At 38.3% G+C, this 19,213-nt stretch overlaps 4 protein-coding genes and 1 pseudogene across 9 annotated transcripts; 3 read left to right on the top strand and 2 right to left on the bottom strand.

The window, feature by feature from the left end:
- The first annotated feature begins 12 nt into the window (after positions 1-12).
- Positions 13-5,597, top strand: LOC108988885 (xanthoxin dehydrogenase-like). Of its 4 annotated transcripts, none has more exons than XR_004801533.1 (2): positions 13-527; positions 5,136-5,597. XR_004801533.1 is itself a non-coding variant. In XM_035690142.1 (2 exons), exon 2 carries the CDS (start codon positions 3,370-3,372, stop codon positions 4,054-4,056), a length of 687 nt encoding a protein of 228 aa, XP_035546035.1. In that variant the 5' UTR covers positions 16-527; positions 3,354-3,369; the 3' UTR covers positions 4,057-4,949. The 4 variants fall into 4 exon arrangements, 1 of the variants encoding a protein (XP_035546035.1); XM_035690142.1 differs by lacking the exon at positions 5,136-5,597 and adding an exon at positions 3,354-4,949 and having other exon boundaries at positions 16-527; XR_004801532.1 differs by lacking the exon at positions 5,136-5,597 and adding an exon at positions 1,313-1,886 and having other exon boundaries at positions 25-527.
- Positions 5,598-7,555: 1,958 nt separating this feature from the next.
- LOC108988818 lies at positions 7,556-10,572 on the bottom strand. 2 transcript variants are annotated; one of them, XM_018962209.2, is made up of 5 exons: positions 10,383-10,572; positions 9,328-9,433; positions 8,525-8,646; positions 8,295-8,416; positions 7,556-8,154 (listed from the first exon to the last, which is right to left on the bottom strand). In XM_018962209.2, the coding sequence occupies exons 2-5, from the start codon at positions 9,431-9,433 to the stop codon at positions 7,845-7,847; spliced, it is 660 nt and encodes a 219-aa protein (XP_018817754.1). In that variant the 5' UTR covers positions 10,383-10,572; the 3' UTR covers positions 7,556-7,844. The 2 variants fall into 2 exon arrangements, with proteins under 2 accessions (XP_018817754.1, XP_018817746.1); XM_018962201.2 differs by having other exon boundaries at positions 10,400-10,572.
- A 737-nt stretch (positions 10,573-11,309) lies between these two features.
- Positions 11,310-12,144, top strand: LOC108988841 (annotated as a pseudogene).
- A 569-nt stretch (positions 12,145-12,713) lies between these two features.
- LOC108988688 (dirigent protein 22-like) lies at positions 12,714-13,664 on the top strand. The gene has a single exon (XM_018962017.2). The coding sequence runs from the start codon at positions 12,818-12,820 to the stop codon at positions 13,490-13,492; it is 675 nt and encodes a 224-aa protein (XP_018817562.1). The 5' UTR covers positions 12,714-12,817; the 3' UTR covers positions 13,493-13,664.
- Positions 13,665-15,810: 2,146 nt separating this feature from the next.
- Positions 15,811-17,858, bottom strand: LOC108988679 (GRAS family protein TF80-like). 2 transcript variants are annotated; one of them, XM_018962005.2, is made up of 2 exons: positions 17,548-17,858; positions 15,811-17,250 (listed from the first exon to the last, which is right to left on the bottom strand). In XM_018962005.2, the coding sequence occupies exon 2, from the start codon at positions 17,229-17,231 to the stop codon at positions 15,846-15,848; it is 1,386 nt and encodes a 461-aa protein (XP_018817550.1). In that variant the 5' UTR covers positions 17,232-17,250; positions 17,548-17,858; the 3' UTR covers positions 15,811-15,845. The 2 variants fall into 2 exon arrangements, with proteins under 2 accessions (XP_018817550.1, XP_035545881.1); XM_035689988.1 differs by lacking the exon at positions 17,548-17,858 and adding an exon at positions 17,452-17,540.
- Positions 17,859-19,213: the final 1,355 nt, after the last annotated feature.

The following is a 19,213-nucleotide window of genomic DNA, read 5'->3' as shown; positions in this document are numbered from 1 at the left end:
CTTAAACTCATTTCAACTTAAAAAAATTAAATCTATTTTGATAAAGTCAACAAAATATTATTATTCACAACTCATCTCAACGTACAAGTGGAGAGGCTAGGGGTCGGATGTGTGAATAGAAGGAATTTATACCTTCTAATAATACGTTGACACCTCTGCATTTAAAGAGAGAGAAAAATAGAACTGTATCCATGTAAATAAAGCCCATACAATCTCTCACCCTTGCCGTTCTCTCTCTCTCTCCCCTCTTTCCCTCTCGATGACGATGAAAGTCTGCTCTCTCTCTCCCCTCTCAAGCCAGCCGAAGCCCACTTTCTCTCACCCCTCAATCTCTCTCATTGCAAGCAATTGCCCATCACTTTCTCTCAGCCTTTAGTTTAGTGGTATCCTAACCTCAATAAGTTGCTAAGTGTCCCACCTAACAGAGCATTCGATACCTAACGACTATCCAAGTTGCCAGGATCCAACTCAACATACAGAAAAATAACCAGAGGCAAAGAAACCTATCTGTCCACCCAGTCTAGCAGGTACAAGCTCTAACATTTTTTCTTATTTTTCATAATCAAGTATTGAACTTCTCATTTGAGTATGTAGAATTGAAAAAAAAAATTAGAAAAATGAGGAACAGTAACAAAGAGAGGGACTAAGGGGTGAGAGAAAGTGAGCTTCAATCGGACACTTGAGGGGAGAGAGAGAGAGAAAGAGAGAGAGCAAACAATTGGAGTTGGCGAGAGCAGGAGAGGGGAGAAAGAGAGAGAACGATGGGGTGAGGGATTGTATGAGCTAGGGCTGCAACCCGACCAAACCGCTTTGTACATTGGGCCGACCTGACCCGATATTCAACCCGTTTTTATATTTGCGATGAATAAAGTAGCTCTAAGCAGTTGGTTCCTTTAGAGGCCACGATGTTGCATATCACAGTGTGTCACTGCAATAAGAGTCGTAGCCAGCAAAGGGTAGATTGGGATATAAAAACTGAGATTTTAGATAAAGTTTACTTTTGCTTTCAATTTTCTCGCTCACCAAACAGTCCAAATTTCCTAGCAGGTTTCCCCTCTCTATCTTGCTATCTAAGAAAGTTACACAAAAAAAGGAAGGAATCTATTGGTTAGCTTTTGTTTTCATTTTTCTTTCTTTGGGGAATCAAAATCTATTGAAGTGATTTTTCAACTTTATTTTCTGGAAATGAATGAAAAATTGGAGGGGAGGGTGTAAAATCACCTGGGCCCATTCTACTCAATGGAGTCCAAGACTGATGCTTGATAGTTTTCTCCGCCAACATCCTTTTTCACTTCCGAAATCAGCTTTGCAGCATAATATAATTGTTCCTTCACAAGCGTGTGGGTATATGAAGAGGACCAAATCTATGAGCAGAGAATTCGAGCAGCAGGAGCGCAAGCGGCCCACTCTCGCTAGGTGGTGGCGATGATTCCACCAGACTTCGATCTTCGGTGGCAGCGATGATTCCGGTGAATAGCAACACTTACGGTTTGTGTGGATTTGGGTTTTTTTCAAGCTCTCTTTGATTGCAAAATCAGAAGTAGCGGGTTTTGAGTGACATTAGCAGGTTGCTGAGATTTAGCGGGTTGTACGGGTCGAACCCGAGCGTCATTCAAACCCGATTTTTCGGTGCGGGTCGGGTCAATCGGACGGATTGGGCCAGGTTGTTTCTTGCACAGGCCTAGTATGAGCGATACTTACATGAGAGCGCTTCTATTTTTATTTTTCTTTGTCTTGAAATGCAAACGTATAAATTTATTGTTAGAGGGTGTAAATCTCTTCTATTCACCACGTCCTGTTTGAAGTTAAACTCTACTTGTCCTAATATTTATTTACACTTTACATAAGCACGAGTATATACTGTCAACAAAGGCACAATTCCTGAACTTCTAATCTTATTAATTCATGAACAATAGTCCCTTTTATACACAACTATAGGAAAATATATTATGTTACAAGGAGAATAATAAAAGAATAAAATCTGAGTATAGAAAAATACTAAAGTGTATTTACAATAGAATGATCTAGGTTAATATATACGCTCTCCCCTGAATCAATATGGAAAAGAAAAAAAGCTAGATACAACCAGCTTATGCGCATGTCGGTTAACTGCCACGTAATTTAAATAAAATGTTGTTTTTTATTTTATGTTGTGGAGATGAAAATTGCTCGTGGGCATTCAGGATTTCATCTTTAATGAAATACACCGTTTCACTCGAGTCTTTCCTCCTTACCAACTTCTCCTTCCCCTTTCGTGCATCCCCTTCTCATTTTTCCCTTCACATTTGTCTACTCTTTCCTGGAATTCCCTAAGCCCGTGTGTCCCCTTCTCCCTAACCCATGTAACCATCGAAGTCCCTTCCCGGTCGCTTTCGCTCACTCCCAAACGAGCTTAACTAGTTTCTTGCAGTGCATGGCTCTGATTGTAACGATTTGGACAGTGACAAAAGGAAGGCATAATTAATTCCCAAGAAAAGATTGAGATTGGAATCTTTAAAAACTTTTCTTATGGCTCATAGAAAAACAATAACTCTCTTTAGAGTGAGGAAGGCAAATTTACCCCTTGGTTGGGCAGCCAATACCATAGGGGAGTAACCATGGGGCCCAACTTTGTCTATTCCTCGAACTTTACCATGTCAACTTTCGGGCTCCTATAAATAAAACCAAACGGTGGCACTGCAAAACAACCAAGTGAAGGCAAATGGTTTTTGGGAGAAATATTCCTATTAATGTTTTTTTCCGAGAAATGGGAAAGCTCGCTGGAAGCTAAAGAGTAAAAGGCATAATTCGTCATATGTGGACCTACAATGTATTTGATGCTTTTGCACTTAACCATAAGTTTCCATTACTTCCGACTGGTCGTAGATTAATGTTGGATGATGAGTAGGAGATTTGCCCTCTGCACCAGCAATTATTATAGATTATTGAGATTGGGCAAGAAAAAAAAAGGTGTCAGATGGGGAAACGGAAACCGAAACGGGTAGTTGCTCTGATGACGACAACGGTGCTTCTCCTTCTTCTTCCTGTTGTTGTGCTTCTGGTTGTTTCTCAAGTTTGGGTGTTTCCCTTCTCAGATAGTTTTCTTCATTTTCGTCAAAATGGATTTCAACATTTGTGAACGAAAGTTTCAGTCCGATGTATTCTTCCCAAATTTCACTCGAAGAACAAAAAATGAAAGATGGAAAAAAGAAATGCTTTTGGAACGCACAAAATGCTTCTTCCCAAGTTTCACTTGAAGAACGAGTTTTAGTTGGCTTCTTTGATCTCTTCTTTCTCAAGTTTCAGTCGATTTCTCAATTTTTGCGCACCTATTCGACAAACATGGTGCAAAAGTTTATATAGTTGACTTACAGGACAACCTTGGCCAGCATGTCTGTGATACCCTTGGTGGTGAACCAAGCTCTTGTTATTTCCATTGTGACGTCACCAAAGAAGATGATGTTTGCCGTGCAGTTGACTTCATTGTCAGTAAATTTGGTACACTTGACATCGTGGTCAATAATGCTGGTTTGTCAGGTTCATCGTGTCTGTTCATCGTGTCTCGATATCCGCAGTGCATACATATCTGAATTTGAGAAGTTATTTGATGTAAATGTGAAGGGAGTCTTCCTTGGAATGAAACATGCAGCTCGGATTATGATCCCATTGAAGAAGGGCTCTATAATTTCTCTGCGCAGTGTTGCAAGTGCTTTAGGGGGGCTCGGTTCACATGCCTACGCAGGGTCCAAGCATGCTATTTTAGGGCTCACCAAGAATGTTGGGACTGAGCTTGGACTACATGGGATACGTGTCGACTGTGTTTCTCCTTATGCTATTCTAACAGGCTTGGCTTTAACTCACTTGTTGGAGGAGGAGAGAACTAAGGATGCCATGGCAGGTTTTCGTGATTTTACTGGGAGGAATGCTAACCTGCAGGGAGTAGAATTGACCACTACTGATGTGGCTAATGATGTGCTATTCTTAGCAAGCGATGAAGCAAGGTATGTAAGCGGAGCTAATCTCAAGGTTGATGGGGGCTTCACATGCTCAAATCACTCACTTCGGGTGTGTAGATGAAATTACATTCAAGAGGCTCATGCCTTGCTTTGGTGTTAGTTGGAGTTGTGTTAACTATGGTCCTTTTGGCGGGCAGGGCTCTTGATTAGAAAGGGTGGGTAAGTTCTTGATAGGATGTCACTTTTTGTTTTATCATGTTTATAAGTTGCAGCTGGATCAAGTCTTCATTGATTAAACAACTCTTATGCTATTAACAATCATGATATATTGAGTAGAATTCCGAAAGATATATAAGATTGTTCTTTCTAAATATGTTGTTAACAACGGTTATGTACAGAGAGGTGATAAAAAAGTAATTTTTGTTTTCATTTTAAATTTAGCTAAAACAGTAAAAGTGAAACAGTCATGATATATTAGGGTTTATGAATGTTTTTTTCAAAATCTTTAAAACCTTTTGTCAGTCATATGGGCTTGGCTAATAATAATTTCTGCTTAGTTACTCCCAAAATCAGTATCCCCAATGATGAAATAATGGAGTGGCTAGAACGCTTTAGGGAATGCTGCATAAATGGAAGCCATCTATCTAATCTCTCCAGTCATGCTTATTAATCTGCTCAATAAAAGTCAGTATGATTGATAAACATACCTTGTACAAAAGTGTATATTGCTTAGTAATTTTCAGTGAAGAAGATTACTTTTTATTATATGTTGGTGCAAAGAAGTTTGTTGGTCATTCCTGATTTCTTGTGCTTCAAAGAAAGTGCATATTCCCAATAAGATTTTAATTTATCAAGAAGGAGATCGCATTAAGCGGTTTAATGTCGTTCAATAACCATATTAAATGGTTGTATGTCCAACAGTTAAGAAAGACATTATGATTCTATGTAAATGTATCTTTTACTGTTAAGTGTTGAAAAACAGTAAGGAGAGTTGAAGTATCAGCAGCATGATTCCTTCCAGCACATGGTATAACCATCCCAATTACACAAGTTTGGAAATCAACAGATCTTTTTGGTTCATCTCATCCTATAGGTGGATGAGTGTATTATAATCAAATTAAATAATTAAATTTATTTTTCTTAACAATTTAAAATCTTGAAATATATTCTAAACATGGTACCTATTTTTAATAACAATAGAGGAAATAAAAGAGACGTTTGTCTGCAAGGAGACGTTTGTTGAAGACCCAGAAGAGTATGAAAATAGAAGCGTTAAGCCAACGAGGAGCAAAGCCGTCTAGCATAGAAGCGAAAGGAATCGTTATTCCAAAGTTGATCTTTGCGGGCACGCCTGCACACAAAGAAGCTGATTTTCGAAATTTGGATTGGCCTCCTTTGTTACAAGATGTGGGCGCAGATTTTTTTCATTGAAATATATGCCACAAGTAACGACAACGGCACTAAAGCAATGGGAGAAGGGATACATGGAGATAAAGTGGAAATACTTGATGTCGCTAGAGAACTTGAGGGTCAGATTGTTACCATGTCGTCGATTGATTGGGGTGATGAAGCAGTGGGAGAATACAGGGACAAACAAGTTGCAAAGACCCTATCTGAAGGGTCAGCACAATCTGAGGATGATTTTGAGGAAAATCTCGAGCAGTGCGGTTTTGGGGGGGGGGGGGGAGGGGAGTGGATGCTCTGAAGCACAATCTGATGATAGTGATTCTAAACTAGATGCGCTACGTCTGATCTCGGAAACTCAAGAATCTAGCTAGAGCCTAAATTGCAACCAGATTCCTTTGAATGAAGATGCATTTGAGGAATCAAAAACTTCAGGAGAAGAAACTGGACAATCAGAGACAGAGTTCATCAACATCGAGATCCCTTCAGCTTCAATGGAGGAGCAAATTGTGGAGAAACTAAGAGCAACCAGAGAGGACACTGGCGAGAAGACCAGGGTTGTTGAAGCAGACAATCTGATTCCTAAAACCGATCCTCAACTTGGAGACGATGAAGCCAATTGCACCAGCAAAACGACGGATGGAGCTTTAAATGATGAGCAGACGCATGCAACTATCCAAGATGATGGAGATGAAATGGAAGATACAGAGCATGAAACCAAAGACTCGAATTCAATTGAACAGATTGATGATGATAGCTTTACCATTGAGACTCGAAATAATCTGTCTGAGGGGCACTCTGAGAACTCCAATGTTCTTGAAGACCAAAACCTCGAGAAAGGCCAAATGAATCAAATAGTTTAAAAAACTCAAGTTCAAAGGATGATGGGAGCCAAACCAATACAAGGATAAATATATTCAATTCAGTTGAAGAGAGAGTAGAAGTTGACAAAATGGAAGTGGAAGACAACATTGAGTCAGATGCAGAAGATGTATCGAGTCAATAACCAGTGGTATAACTAGTCCAGAAATGGAGACAACATTCTTCCCTGGTGCTAAAGAGTCCACCCGACAACCGCCCGACTTCTGCAACAGTTAGAAATGGACAACTAGATGCAAGAAGTGTATCAAGGATGAGGAGGAATCAAGGAACTTCAACCCGCGAGAACCAAACCATCTGCCTTGGCTCCTGATCAAGAAGCAGAAAAGGTTGATCTAAGGCATCAAATGATGGAAGAAAGGAAAAATGCAGAGTGGATGCTTGATTACCACCTTCAACAGGCTGTTACCCATCTCACTCCAGCCAAGAAGAGAAAGGTGGCGCTACTCGTTCAAGCTTTTGAAGCAGTCATGCCGACATCCAAATACGAACCCCAATTGGGGAATACAACAGCTTTTGTTCATGCAAGGCCAATGTGAGCATGTAGCTGACGGCACTTACTGATGTAAATATAGAAACTCCATTGTCAACATCATTCTTTTTATCATTCTCTAATTTTGAGTTCAAACAATCATATAACAAAAGTCTATTTTGCGATCTCTGCAGGTGATAATGAAGAGAAATCAGTTTAAAAAGTATTAACATGTCGCCGTGACTCGAATTTCACGAGTAGATTCCGTGTTCTGTAGATGTTAAAAGGTATTTACGGAGAAAGCATTCTGATCGAATGACGAACTGATGTTCAATGGAGATTGAGGTTTAGACAGTGTTATGGTTTCTCTTAAGCTGTGTGGCTGACATTTTAGTTTCCGCTTCAATAATGGTGTGTACTGACATTATTACTTGAGATGTTTGATTTATTTGCGTGTAATTGTTTGGTAATCCTGGATTATGTACACGTGGTGCTTCCATCCCATCATACTATGCCATGTATGCTTACAGTTTGTGTTCCTAATAATTTTACTTTATTGTATGGTACAAACTGAACCTTTGTACGTCTAGCTGGTTATGAACTCTAGTAGCTTTCTCTAATGTAAGTACGAGTACCTATCAGCCAAGCTTATGCTAACTAAATTCACCGATGTCCATGTCATCCGTCCATGCATTTCAAGGAGCAAGCGAAGCGACAGATGTCTTATGCTGTGAAGTCAATTATAAAATTAGAGCCACATTATAATCTTATAAAGAGCAAGAACTTTTCATTCTCAAACAATGTGAGATTCATACACCACCTACCCTAATCTTTATCATATGGGGTGTCACATATACAACTGTCATTTGCGAGTAAAACAAACTCTTCATTTTTAAGCATCTCATGCCAAAGCATATCAATATTTATAGTCTCTCTTGTACATCGTTACTATAAAAATTTAAATAAAAGAAAAAACACAACTAATTCTTTTTATCAGTAAAATAAATAGGCATAACCTAAGTACACTAAACATATACAACTGCGACACCTAAGCATGAGTGTCGAAAAATCACAAATAATTTAAAAACCACCGTTTTTCCCTTTCATTTTTGTATAAAAAACAGGAACTAATGGTACCAAAGTTACAACAGCATCTACTCATCTCTACGAAAATGTACTCTGAGGTCAGGAGAGTCTGGAAGAAGTAATTGGAGCTCTCCCATGTAATTATCAAGACGACCAGAGCCTAAACTTTGCTCCTGCGGGCCTGCTAAATGAGAACTAACCTCTGCATTTTCCCTTTGTTCCAGAGCTTTCTTGGCCATTAGATTGTCATTGAACAACCGAAGTGCGTCTGCCGTTGAGAGAGAATGAACAGATTCATACAAGTCCCTGAATTCGTTTCTCTTTTCTTGGGTTCCAATTAGCCTTTCTTTCAACTCATCTGGGAGGAAAGACAATGCACTTCATACATGTTGCAGATGGCCAAAAGTAAAAGAAATTATTAAGTACGAGACAATCTCAAGCAATTTGATATTTTTTCTGCAAACTAGATAACAGAAAACATTAGCTTTTCCCCATCCCTCCCCTTCCCCCGGTTTTACCTGGTAACACCTCTTACAACACCCCAGTTGTACCCAACAAGGACTGATTGCTTAAAACCAATGTTAAATCCTTCTTGTGCAGAAGCTTCTTTCCCGGCAGTGATACCTTCACGATATCCATGCTGAATCATTAACAAAAAGAAATAATTAAGTCACAAAAGCATTTAATCAAATGCACAGGCTAAATTTCGATGATAGATGAACAAAACCAACTATAGTTAGGCAACTACTGTATGATGTTGGTCACGTCTCCTCTGCCATTCCCTGTCCAATTCAGATGAATCATTCAACTCATCTCCAGAACTGTCCCATATAGGTCCATCTCCATCCTGCGAATCATCCCCAAGACAATCTGAAACAGAAAGATGAATAAGATGTACTGCTGCTAAACTACCAAAATCTCATACTCTACTCCAAAAGAAATTTATGCCATAACAATTGCGAAGATAACAACTAAAGAAACTATCTTGCATGAGAAATTCCAAAAGGTAATTCTTGAGCAGAAAATGAGACGTTTTCTCAAATAATTGAATAAGAAAAATAATCTTTTTCTTTTTGAATGCAAACAATAGCAAAATGGGTTCACTTTCATTTTGAATATCCAAAGTTGATATGCCTTAAGGATGTAAAAGGTCAAAGCAGATGTATTTAACGCTGGGAAAAAAGGAAGGTTTTGCTAGTATCAAAATCCACATTTAAGCATGTAAATCTTTTCTTATGATAATGTCATGCAGACAAAGAAAGCAGCTACCACAGCAAGGGTCTATTTAACTTTCAATTGCTGAAATTTATTTATAAAAGAAAAGAAAAGAAAGGAAAGGAAACAAAAGAGCTAAACACAAGAAGTTCTTCTCTTTTTTCGATTAACTGAAGCACCCATGGAAATGCACGTGACCTCATGTATCATCCATCCTTATGCAGGTTGGAAGTGCCATTCAACACAAAAATAGAAAACACAAATAAAATGTAAAAAGCATTTGATCATAAGTTTCTCAGCCAGATTTGCCTTAAAACATATAAATTAAAGTAATACCATGCAAATCACTTTCTTTACTAACGGAAGTTGAAGAAGAAACTAAGTTTGTCTTGGACAGCTTCAGACTTTCCGAGTAAAGCTCTTCAGCAAGATTGCCCTCCATCTGTACAAGCATAAACAAGTGAAACTAAAGTAACAAAGTCCAGCATATCAATAAGTAAAACACCACACACAAAAAAATGAGGATTTTCAATAATGAATTATCCCAACGGCAGTATGCAGATAAATCGAAAAAATAAAAACTTCAAGTTGCATGGTGCTTTTTTTTTTTTTTCAAGAGTCAGAGTCACATGTTCAAGAGTGACTCCTCCTCAAATTTATTGAAGTAGCCCTCACTTATGGCAGAGGAAAACCGAGACTATATCCTACACTTAGGACTCACAAAAAAAATACCAAGAATATAAACCAATAAAGCCCAAGCGTCCAAAAAAGACATCACCTTATTTCCAAGATCTATACAATGAATAACCAATCCAAAGCAATAAATTAAACACACACTGTTCCATCTATGCGAAAAGTTCCGTCGACAAACTTCCATAAGAAGAGTTGCATGGTGCTTGCATAAACACAATCATCAACTTTAGATCATCAAAGTAGAGAACATAAATGGGCATGCCTGAGTACACAGGTATTTTATACGAGAGAGAAGCCAAAAACCCAAAATGACACATACCCACACAAATTCCACATGTAATCAGTGCAGTTCCAAAGTAGAGATTTGAGCAAAATAAAATGACCAAAAAACACACGAAACGTCTAAAACCGATGGAATTAATGGAAAATCAAAACCTGTGTCCAATAAGACATTTCATCAAATACAGAGAATCCCCGATATGAAACCAAACATCAAAACTGTGAACATTTACCACCAAGATCGATATTCCACAACAAACCAGCAATCCCAAATAAAAAAAGTTGATGCGCATACGGTATAGGGTTACATACGGTATGATGCGCATGAAATTAAAGCGAAAAAAAAAGTTGCGAGATAAGACATAAGCTATTATTCTCAAAAGAAAAGAAAAGAAAATATAGGGAAAAAGATAATGAACTGGTAGGCTTGGATTACCCAAAACCCTTCCTCCAGCTTTGGGTGAAATTTCTCGGTTGATTTCCTATAACTTTAGGATCTCTCTCCCTCTCTCTCTGTATCTCTCGGAGTGTCGATGAGATTATGGTGCACGGCCACGCCACACACAAGCCCCCACTATTTAGTATTTCCTACTCCGAAAGTCAACCTGCAGCAGCATGTTTAGCGCTCACGTTATTTTATCGTCAAAATTTTTTCTTTAGAAAAATCAAGCTTATGCTCTAGAAAAAGATAAATCATCTGGTCACAAAGTCACTTAATGTGATTTGATATTGTTTATCAAATTATAAATTTTTTATTTTTTTTTAGAAAACAGATACGAAGGATTACACGAAAACAAGTTAATTTGTTAGTTCATTTTTATGGAATCACTTTGTAACTTTTAAAAAAATTATATTTATTATTTTTTATACTACACACTAACATATGATTTATTATTTTTATCATTTTATTTAAATGTCATATTGATATAAAGATAAAAATAACAAATCACATGTTAATATTTTATAAGAATAATAAATAACATTTCTCTCAGCTTTAAACTAATTTTTTTTTTTATTGATATTACATTATATTTATGATCTAGATTAAGAAGAGATGATAAACTATAAAAACATATTATTTTTATTTTTAATTTTATCATTTTCAATTAATACAAGAATTATATTTGTCAATTGTTGTGTATATATATATATACGAGTTATTCTAATATTTAAATCGTGTGTGGAGTTACTATCCACATTATTTAAATAGTAAAATTTAATTTATAATATATAAATTTTAAAATTTATATTCTAAATCAAGTTAGTACGCATAATAAATTTTCTATATATGTACACACAGAGAAGAGAAAGTTATAAAACCAGTAAAGAAGTAGGCCAATAAAAAGCAATGGTACACTTCTTGAAGACTCATCATCAAGTAGCCCAATCCTTTTGAAAAGCTCATCCTATAAAATGGTAAAGATATTGCTACTAAAACCAGAGGCAATTCCCCAAAATGGTTTGTTCGCTTATCATTCTCCTCATCCTCTGCTTAGCCTTGCTGAATACCCTCAGTGCAGCTTTTGTTGAGGAAATCACAGATGCCATAGCGATAAACTGCGAGCAAAAGACGAGCCATCTCCACTTCTACTTCCATGATATCGTTAGTGGCAAAAGCCCAAGTGCTGTCAGAGTTGCAGGGCCGCCAAACAGTACCATTTTCGACTTCGGGAACACGATGATGGTTGATGATGCACTAACCGAAGGGCCTAAACTCGCATAAAAAATCGTGGGAAGGGCTCAAGGATTTTATGCCATGGCTTCTCAAAATGAGGCTTCATTGCTTATGGTTATGAACTTTGTTTTCATGGAAGATAAGTATAATGGCAGTAGCATTACCATTCTTGGGAGAAATCCAGTGTTTAGTGACGTGAGAGAAATGTCTATTGTTGGAGGTAGCGGGCTTTTCAGGAATGCTCGTGGCTATGCATTGGCACATACAATTTCGGTTGACCCGAAAACAGGAGATGCCATTGTCGAGTACCATGTTTACGTATTGCATTTCCAGGGATTTGTTGTGGCTTAAGCTTGAGATCGGATGAGTAAGGGGATCTTGTCTTGTCTTGTTTTTTATTTATTTATTTATTTCTTCAAATGTGCTCTGTTGTACGATTGCCTCAAATGTATTGTTACCCCCAAAAAATATTAATACTCTATATATGTGGGCATTGCCTGCTGACTCTCTACCTCATTTCATTTATATTCACAAATTGCGAATGTTTCGCTTTCAACTACTATTGTATTCTCCTTGTTAATGTATAACGACTCTGCATTTTGGTTTGATAAAAAAAGGGGGACGCGCGATTGTTGCTCGAGCAATGATTTAGCCACTCACATTAACTATCACATACACATAGTCAGGTTCATTGTTGGAGGTTTACACATGATAGAATCCATTAATGAACAGTGACAATGAGTATGAACGGTAGATCTAACATCATTGTGCGTAGATTATACGTCAATTTTAGCTCTTGGAGTAAAGTAAGCACAATCATTTTTCCTTCAAAAACACTCTACATTTATAGCCTCGTCATATCAGATGATATCAGAGTTTCTTTTCCATCTTAGGCACAATCATTTTTCCTTCAAAATGACTATTAAGAAGCATGGAAAAGAAACCAATAAAGTAAAAAGGTAGGCCAACAAAAAACATTAAAATGGTTTCTTGAAAACGCATCAAGCTGGTAGATGAATCTACCTTTTGAAAAGCTCTTCTCGCTTTAGATAATGGAAAGGTATCAACTTTAACGCTTTTCCTCCATCTATAAAATCGTAAAGATATTACCACTAGTGAACATAAATCAAAGTAGCATTAACCCTCCACAAAAGCTTACTTTGGAGGCAAATTCTCCAAATGGCTTGTTTTCTGATCATTCTGATCACCCTCTGCTCAGCCTTGCTGAACACCATCAGTGGAGCTTTCATCGAGGAAAGCAGAGAAGCCGTGGCGATTAAGCGCGACGGAAAGACGACCCATCTCCACTTCTACTTCCATGATATCCTTAGTGGCAAAAACCCAAGTGCTATCAAGATTGCAGGACCCTCCCAAAGCACCATTTTCAACTTTGGGAACACAATGATGATCGATGATGCTCTAACGGAAGGGTCTGCACTCGAATCGAAACTCGTTGGAAGAGCTCAAGGATTCTATGCCCTGGCTGCACAAAATGAGATTGCAATGCTTATGGTTATGAACTTTGCTTTCGTGGAAGGTGAATATAAGGGCAGTACTCTTAGCATTCTTGGGAGAAATCCAGTGGGTAATGACGTGAGAGAAATGCCCGTAGTTGGAGGTAGTGGGGTTTTCAGACAAGTTCATGGCTATGCATTGGCACACACAGTATTGTTTGATTCAAACACAGGAGATGCCACTGTTGAGTACAATGTTTATGTATCGCATTTCCAGCCTGATGCTAGCTTAGCTCGACATGGGATGAAGCCAGGGCAACATGCTTTGTTTTTTGTTTTATTTATTTATTTATTCTTTGTTTTCGGGTTGAACAACTCATTCACTTCTAAATATGTCTAATGTAGATCATATCGTTATTTGAGTGTGCTTTTTGTTTTATTTAATTTATTCTTTCGTGAAAGTATATCGTGTTGTAGCCATGGTTGCCTGGAAAAATAGAGAAATTCTGTATACATATGTCCTTGTTTGGAGCATTTGAATTCACGACTGGGTGTGTTTTGGCTCCCAATTACTGAACTCTTGATTGAGAACATGGACGCCCTTGACAATCACACGCGTCTCCTCTCTTCCCTTGAAAGAAATCATCTGAGAAAGCAAAAAACTAGCTATAATGAAGCCTCGTCTTTTAAGCAAGCATGCTTTTCTTGAATTATTGGAGTGTCCCATCTTGAGCTGGACCCAAGCCAAACGGTGGGTGGATTTGTGTTGTTAAATGGGGTATCCCACTTATTAAAAAGGTGCATGAATCCACCCTAGACAATCACACTGCTATCACACGCCATGCTTTCGCATTGGTACCCTGATTCCGTGAAGAAAAATACTACTTTGCCTTCCCACTTTGCCCATTTTATTTGACCCCTGGTCAATTTTTATTTAGTGATTAAGAAAGTAATTTTAAATGTATTAGTGTATTTTTTTTTATTTTTTAAAAATATTTAAAAATATAAAAAAATGTGAAAAAAACAAAAGAAAAAAAAAAAACTGCCGGTAAGAGTGGGGCACTCTTCCGTGAAAACCAATTTCTGAGTCTTTGATAACAAAAATTGCTGCCTCTCAAAGTTATTAAAGCAATAGTTTTTCACCTTTTTTTCTTTATTTTTGATGAAGGCAAGTTCCAATTGTTGTGAAAAAAACAATGACAATAATGAAAGTAAACTAGAAAACAAGCAATCAATCACACGACATAAAGTTTACATGGTTTGGTAACTTGCCTACGTCTACGGAGCTGTAGAAGATTTTTATTTACTTGAGGAATCATAAGATACAGTGTTTGAGGCAAATTATTGTGCTCAATGTACGGTCATAGTATAAAAAATACATAGATATAGGGTTACACGGCAGAAAACCCTAATTTATCACAATCTGCGATATTCGCTCGAGCAACATGTCAAGCACACACCGAACGAACTTTCCACTAGCCGTTTGCTCGAGCCATTTGAGCGGCTCACAAGTGAACTCTATGTAACGTCTCTACTCTACTCAAGCGATTTGAATGGTGTGCTCAAGCGGTCTTAGCCAGGCTCCACAAATCTGAACACCATTGCCATGACCATTTGAAAGTTTCTCGCAGGAAAACATCAAGCCTCTACTTTTAAGCAAGCGACCTATAAGTAATGTTCTGAAAACCGGTTCGAGATGGTTTGTTTCTTTTTAGTCACTCTCTTCTCCGTTTGTCTCATACTTTCTTCTCAACTTCATTTGCCACCATTTTTGGAACGTTCTCAGAGGCTGAGAGCAATCCCCTATAATCATGTTTGCAAAAAACGCATGGAGAAAATGGCCCTCTTGCACTCAATATTCCCATGACATCCTAGATGGCACAAATTCGACTGCCATTAACATTGTCGCACCACCAAACAGGTCAATGGTGGCTTTGGTGCTACCATGTATGATAGACGGCCCATTGATGCAAGGGCCAGAGCCAACTTCTTCAAAGCTAGTGGGGAGAGCTCAGGGGATGTATGCTTCGGCTTCTCAATGACCCTGGGTTCCTTTTGGTGATGAATTCCGCTATCCTAGGAGGTAATGTTCAATGTGAGTTCCCTTAGCTGTCTTTGGGCTTAACGCCGTAATCCTGTTTTTGAAACAGACAGGGAAACACCAATTGTGGGAGGCAGTGGAGTTTTCCGATTTGTTCGGTTTGGCAAAGGCAGTTTCAGTCCAAAAATGGAGACACTGGTATTCATAGTACGGTGTTCATTGAAATTCCCCTTTCTTGTTTCCTTGCTCCGAATCTTGTCTGGCTTGAGGCGTGCTTTCTTTTTTTTTCATCGCGTGTTTTCTTCTATTAGATAGTACTGTAATTTCTCCAGTACGAGAATGGGATAAAACCCACGTAACAAAATTAAGTCCTTTTATTCTTAAAATCAAGCACCTTCTGAGGTTCTCAAGAAATTGAAAGTGCATGCTTGTTTAAGGTCTAAATTTAGTATTTCCATGGATTACAAATATCTTCAGAGCATGGTTTCTGATAAATATATAAAAAATCAACATATATATAACAATCAAAACAAAAATGAATGGATAAGTATGAAAGATTGATGGAAAAGTTAATTTATTTTGTTACAATCTTGTCTATTCATTTTTTCAACGAGATGGTGAATTTTTAACAAAATGTAAGCCAAACCCAAGATACAAAAATGGAAAAGAAAGGAACAAGAAAAAAGCCATCAGTGTAACATTGCAACTCATCTCAGTTCCTCCCAAATCTCCAGCCTGAAATAGAAAAGAGGGACCTATCATGCCAGCAGATAACCAAACATCCATTCTCTTCTTTGATATTATATCCACGATCATATTCCTGCAAGAGCATCCTTCCCTGCAATCTACCGTGATAGCTAAAAGGCACCTTCCCGAAACCAGACAACTCGAGCCTTAAAACCCATTTGTCAAGCTTCTCATGCCTCTCCTTTCGCTCCGCTCCCTCACATGCTATGATGTTTTTAATTTCCTCTGCAAATAGCATCTTCTCAACCTTCTGTCGATATTTGGGCGCTCTTGACCCAGTAGACTCCAAACAATCAAAGAGAGCAGCATAGTAGTTCAATGCTCCATTAGCTCTCTCCATAAAAGTAAAGCCATTATGGTTTGCTTCCTGCTCAGTAATCACCATCAGTTTCGGCGAGAGGCTCCTAAGAGAATTTAGAAAGCTCTCCATTTTTGGGGAAGCACTTAGAGATAATGCAGAATCAGGACTGGCCATGTACACATTGATCGGATCCTTCTCAAGGAACTCTCGTAATGTGTGCTGGTCCATGTGGAAATGTTTCTGCAGGTTCTTTTCTACCGAAGGAGAGCTCCTTGTGAGCAATTCCTCATCAGTAGCCAAGAGAGTGTGTAGCTGAAGTACAGCGCTGACTGCAACAGCTTCTCCTGTCTTAACTCCCAAACTTTCAAGATTAAGATTCTCTAATTTACCCAATACGGGATTGAATTGAAATGGAATGACCAATTTTTCAGCTTCTCCTGTCAACTCAAGAGCCATTTTATCCAATACCTCTTTATCTTCATGAATACCTGTAATTCTCAAATGGGGTGCGCCTTCTGGCCGTGCACTAATTGTCCGAAGAAGATGAATCCATTGTGCAGGCTCAAATGAACAGAGATCGATAATATGAACCATCTTCTCCCCATCCATGGCTTCCAAAATGGCCTCAATCGTGATCAGATAGGCAACCTTTAAGAAGGGGCAGATGTCGAAGAAGACTTTTTGAACTTCATTTTTCTCATAGGGAGACAATATTCTTGTTGAATTGAGGGCTTTAGACAGGCAAGGCCGCGAGACTTTAAGCAGTTTATCCGCAAGCGCCTCAGTGAAGTATGCAGCAATTCGCTGCATTGAGTCGCCATCGCGGGAGGCAAGATGGGAGCTGTGCTCAAGGCCGATATCGGCATTCTCAATGCTACCGGCAGCCACATAGTAAGCACAGGCTCGAAGAAGATGTATCAAATACAAACCCCTCTCCTCAGTTTTCAGCTCCTTGAGCCAGCGATATGGTGGTCCTAACCCAGTAGATAGTGACATCCACGGAATGAGGGATGAAGAAGTTTGAGAAGATCCATGTTCAGCTCCGGCCATATCCAACTGAGAACGAACTCTGCACCGAAATAAAATGAAAATATAATTACGGATGATGGAGCTTTTTTTTTTTTTCCAGTACAAGGCCTACTCGATTGAAGCATAATGATTTCTTGATAACAGAATACATATTTGAATAATTTGAAATTAAAAACCACGTTTCTGTGATGCTCCAGCATTTTGTCAGCAACTATGCAAGAATCAAGAAAATTTTACTTACTACATACAAATCAAAGGCATGCTGCAGTTGGTGTCTAATGTTTTGAAGAATCCTTCAAAGGGATCAAAGTCATGAAACAGAAGCAGGAGATATTACCAGATAATGTTCAATTAGTTCCTTCTTGAGAAGTATTCAAGTACACCACCACCTTCAACTGGGTTTTCAAATTGGTCCAAAACCCAGAAACCCAAAAGAAAAATTCCAAGCTTTCTGACGCGATCTCAAACAATTCACCGAAGCTGGTTGAGATTTATGAAGGGTTTGGCGTGTAGGGCTTTGCTGCAAACTCAGTATTGGAATTAATGCTCCTGTTTTGAAGGACTTCTCCATGGCTGCGGCAGTGAAAAACAAGGTTGTTTTGTCGTTTCTGATTTGTTTTTCCTTTGTAGATTCAGAGGAATATGGAATTTCTGAAATATAGAGGTAACAGAACCCACCCCCCTGTCCCTTTCTTTCTAGATTTTCTCTCTGTAAAATTCTTTTTTTCCCTCTCTACTTTGATTTTGTTCAATATGCTAAGAGGATGGGAATAAGAGCTGGCAAAACTTGGTTTCATTTTCCAGTACAAAAACCAACCAAACATCCTCCAACAAAAGAAGACAATAGTACACCCTTGTTTGTTGCCCAGAGCATAGAGTGGCGATTGCAAGGAACGCTCACGAGTGCCAAGAAAACCACAATTTGGATTTTTTCATATGCATTAACCATCGGTACTTTCCTCTTCGTTATGAGGAAGAGACAAGGAAGTTTTGGGAAAAGCCAAAAGTGGATTAAGGAAGTAACGGGGTGTCATGTTCCATTTCTGGGTTCTCTCTCTATCTATAAAATGCAAAAGGGGACAAGCAGGTTAGAGATACGTGTTCTTTGTCCCATGTGAAAGTACTGCAAAGTGCAAACGCTCTGTCTATCAGCACAAACTTGAACGATGACCTAACTTATAACTTGCACAATAAAGGAATTATACTATTATAGAGATGTCTTCTACGGTTTCTTCTCTGCATACTTTGGAAGAATCTGATTAAATATGGGGAAAACATAGTGCATGCATTGCTAAAATCAGAAATCTGGATAACCATTAAGCATTAGATAGTAGTTTGATAGTTTCTGACTTTTTTTAATAAAAAAAAATGGATATATCTTCTTGCTATATGTAAATCCAACTTCTCCAACTAATCTCGGAGGTAATTGACAGATCCAAGGCTTTGGAGAAAACATAGATGTTGTTTTGGCTATTTCCTGCCTCTCAAATCATAACGTCGCCAACTCAAGTTTAATGAAGGGCTCCCATCTACTCTCTCACCCTGACTTTTCCTTTGTCTCTTGGGAAAAGTGAAGGAATTTATCCGATTTAGTAAATGATTTCAGGTAAAAACAGGTGCTGTTCAGGTAGGTTGGTGTTTCCAAGGCCTAGATATCATCATCGAAACAGAAAGGAGGGGGTAAAGAGAAGCATCCGTTGATTTTAGAGTATATGCTCAGATATTTTTGTTGGTCAAGCATGTTTGCTTTTAGAACCGAACGATGGCTTCCTGTGTCTCAATGCTGAAGCCGGCCCTTAAGGACGTTTAGCGGGGGCGTTTTCAAGGGGAAACCTTATTTGTAGAGCAGACTCGGCAGTTGGCACCTTATTGAATTGTCATTTTATGATTGAGATGATAAAATATAGAAGAAAAAGTAGCTCCAAAATGAGCATTGAAATACTATTAATGACATTATACTTTTCTTAAATTGGTTGGATTGGTACTCCATTGAATGCTGTTTC

The sequence above is a fragment of the Juglans regia genome, chromosome 5 (assembly GCF_001411555.2).
Source record: "Juglans regia cultivar Chandler chromosome 5, Walnut 2.0, whole genome shotgun sequence".
NCBI classification, from domain to species: Eukaryota; Viridiplantae; Streptophyta; class Magnoliopsida; order Fagales; family Juglandaceae; genus Juglans; species Juglans regia.
The sequence above is the reverse complement of the archived record's forward strand: the minus strand, read 5'-3'. Positions and strand labels throughout refer to the sequence as shown.

Coding starts and splice junctions, on each gene's coding strand:
- LOC108988885 (XM_035690142.1), top strand. CDS start 3,370: ATGTCTGTGATACCCTTGGTGGTGAACCAAGCTCTTGTTATTTCCATT.
- LOC108988679 (XM_018962005.2), bottom strand. CDS start 17,231: ATGGCCGGAGCTGAACATGGATCTTCTCAAACTTCTTCATCCCTCATT.
- LOC108988688 (XM_018962017.2), top strand. CDS start 12,818: ATGGCTTGTTTTCTGATCATTCTGATCACCCTCTGCTCAGCCTTGCTG.
- LOC108988818 (XM_018962209.2), bottom strand. CDS start 9,433: ATGGAGGGCAATCTTGCTGAAGAGCTTTACTCGGAAAGTCTGAAGCTG. Junction 8,647..9,327: donor TAAAGAAAGTGATTTGCATG/GTATTACTTTAA, acceptor TTTCTGTTTCAG/ATTGTCTTGGGGATGATTCG. Junction 8,417..8,524: donor GACGTGACCAACATCATACA/GTAGTTGCCTAA, acceptor TTAATGATTCAG/CATGGATATCGTGAAGGTAT.